Source organism: Diaphorina citri, unplaced genomic scaffold (genome assembly GCF_000475195.1).
Source record: "Diaphorina citri unplaced genomic scaffold, Diaci psyllid genome assembly version 1.1 scaffold27489, whole genome shotgun sequence".
NCBI classification, from domain to species: domain Eukaryota; kingdom Metazoa; phylum Arthropoda; class Insecta; order Hemiptera; family Psyllidae; genus Diaphorina; species Diaphorina citri.
The window spans coordinates 1-1,510 of record NW_007404827.1 but is presented as its reverse complement, the minus strand read 5'-3'; the positions used below and the strand labels follow the sequence as shown (position 1 = coordinate 1,510).

General features: G+C 41.2%; 1 protein-coding gene across 1 annotated transcript; it reads left to right on the top strand.

Moving 5' to 3' along the window:
- Positions 1-7: 7 nt before the first annotated feature.
- On the top strand, positions 8-856 carry LOC103523575 (troponin T-like; the record flags this gene model as incomplete). Its single annotated transcript, XM_026833037.1, has 2 exons — positions 8-226; positions 638-856. Coding segments are annotated over exons 1-2 (438 nt in total), but the record flags the coding sequence as incomplete, so codon positions are not given.
- Between the last annotated feature and the right edge of the window lie 654 nt (positions 857-1,510).

Genomic DNA, 1,510 nt, shown 5'->3' with positions numbered 1-1,510 from the left:
CCAGGTCATGCGTGCCGAAGAAGAACAGAAAATGGCACAAAGAAAAAAAGAAGAAGAAGAGCGTAGACAGCGCGAGGTTGAAGAGAAAAAGCAGAGAGATCTGGAGGAGAAGAGACAGCGTCTGGAAGAGGCCGAGAAGAAACGCCAGGCCATGATGGCGGCCCTGAAAGAACAGACCAACAAATCCAAGGGACCCAACTTCACCATCCAGAGAAGAGAGCCAGGAGTAAGTAGAATGGAATATACATTGTTTATCTTGGTGGGAGAGGACTGAAAAGTCCCTTTACCCCCGCAAACAAGTAACTTTGTAAAAAAGGAACATGGTGACAGGTGTGAAAGTTCAGTTGATCTTTTGTCGCTCTTGAAGTTCTGGACATTTAGTGTAATAGGTTGATGTTCAACTTTACAAAGTAACTATAGCAAAGACAAAACAGTAGCTGGTGAGGAGTAACAAATTTGACAATGAGTAGGTAAATTTGCAGTCATGGAGTCCTTTCTACCAAATTATGTGGACAAGTGGAATGATCCAACACTGACGTTCAAAATATCACCACAGTATTCCCAGTAAAATAATATCCCTAAAACTAGTATCCTCCAAGACAACCAACTATAAATATTTTATCTTTTTTCATTCCAGCTCACCCTTTCCACCGCTCAACTAGAAAGAAACAAGACCAAGGAGCAAATCGAAGAGGAGAAGAAAATCGCTCTCAACATCAGAATAAAGCCCCTGAATGTCGAGGGCTGGAGCATTCACAAGCTGCAAGCCAAGGCCACTGAACTGTGGGAGACCATTGTCAAGCTGGAAACTGACAAATATGACCTTGAAGAAAGACAGAAAAGACAGGACTACGATGTAAGTATGATGAACTCACCCGGGTGATACCGCGGATCCGGGTTCAATCCCCGGTATCTCCCTCAGATCTTTTCAACAACGTGAGATAGCGATAGGCATGAGAGAGGATACCCATCCTATGGACACAGAAAATAATTAGACCGCGGATCCGGGTTCAATCCCCGGTATCTCCCTCAGATCTTTTCAACAACGTGAGATAGCGATAGGCATGAGAGAGGATACCCATCTTATGGACACAGAAAATAATTAGTACCTACTGGAAAACGAACAGCAGTAGGCAGGGAATGGTTCTAAATAAAACTATGGGGATATTTCTAATAGAGATAGAATTTACTTGTTACTTGTTACTGTCAAATGAAGAAAATTGAACAATGTTTAGGCAAAGGGATCTCATCTTGAAAAGGAACATGGGAAGTACTATCTACAAGTACCACAATACCTATTGCATGAAGATAGGGGAACCTATATCCTCGTATACATCAGAACATGTTAGTTTTATGGGTAAAATCAGCAAACACTAAATAAGGAATTTACAAGAGTTTTACACTGATATTGAATTGCTGACATTTTTTGTTCACAGTTAAAAGAATTGAAAGAGAGACAGAAACAACAACTCAGGCATAAAGCTCTCAAGAAAGGATTAGACCCAGAGTA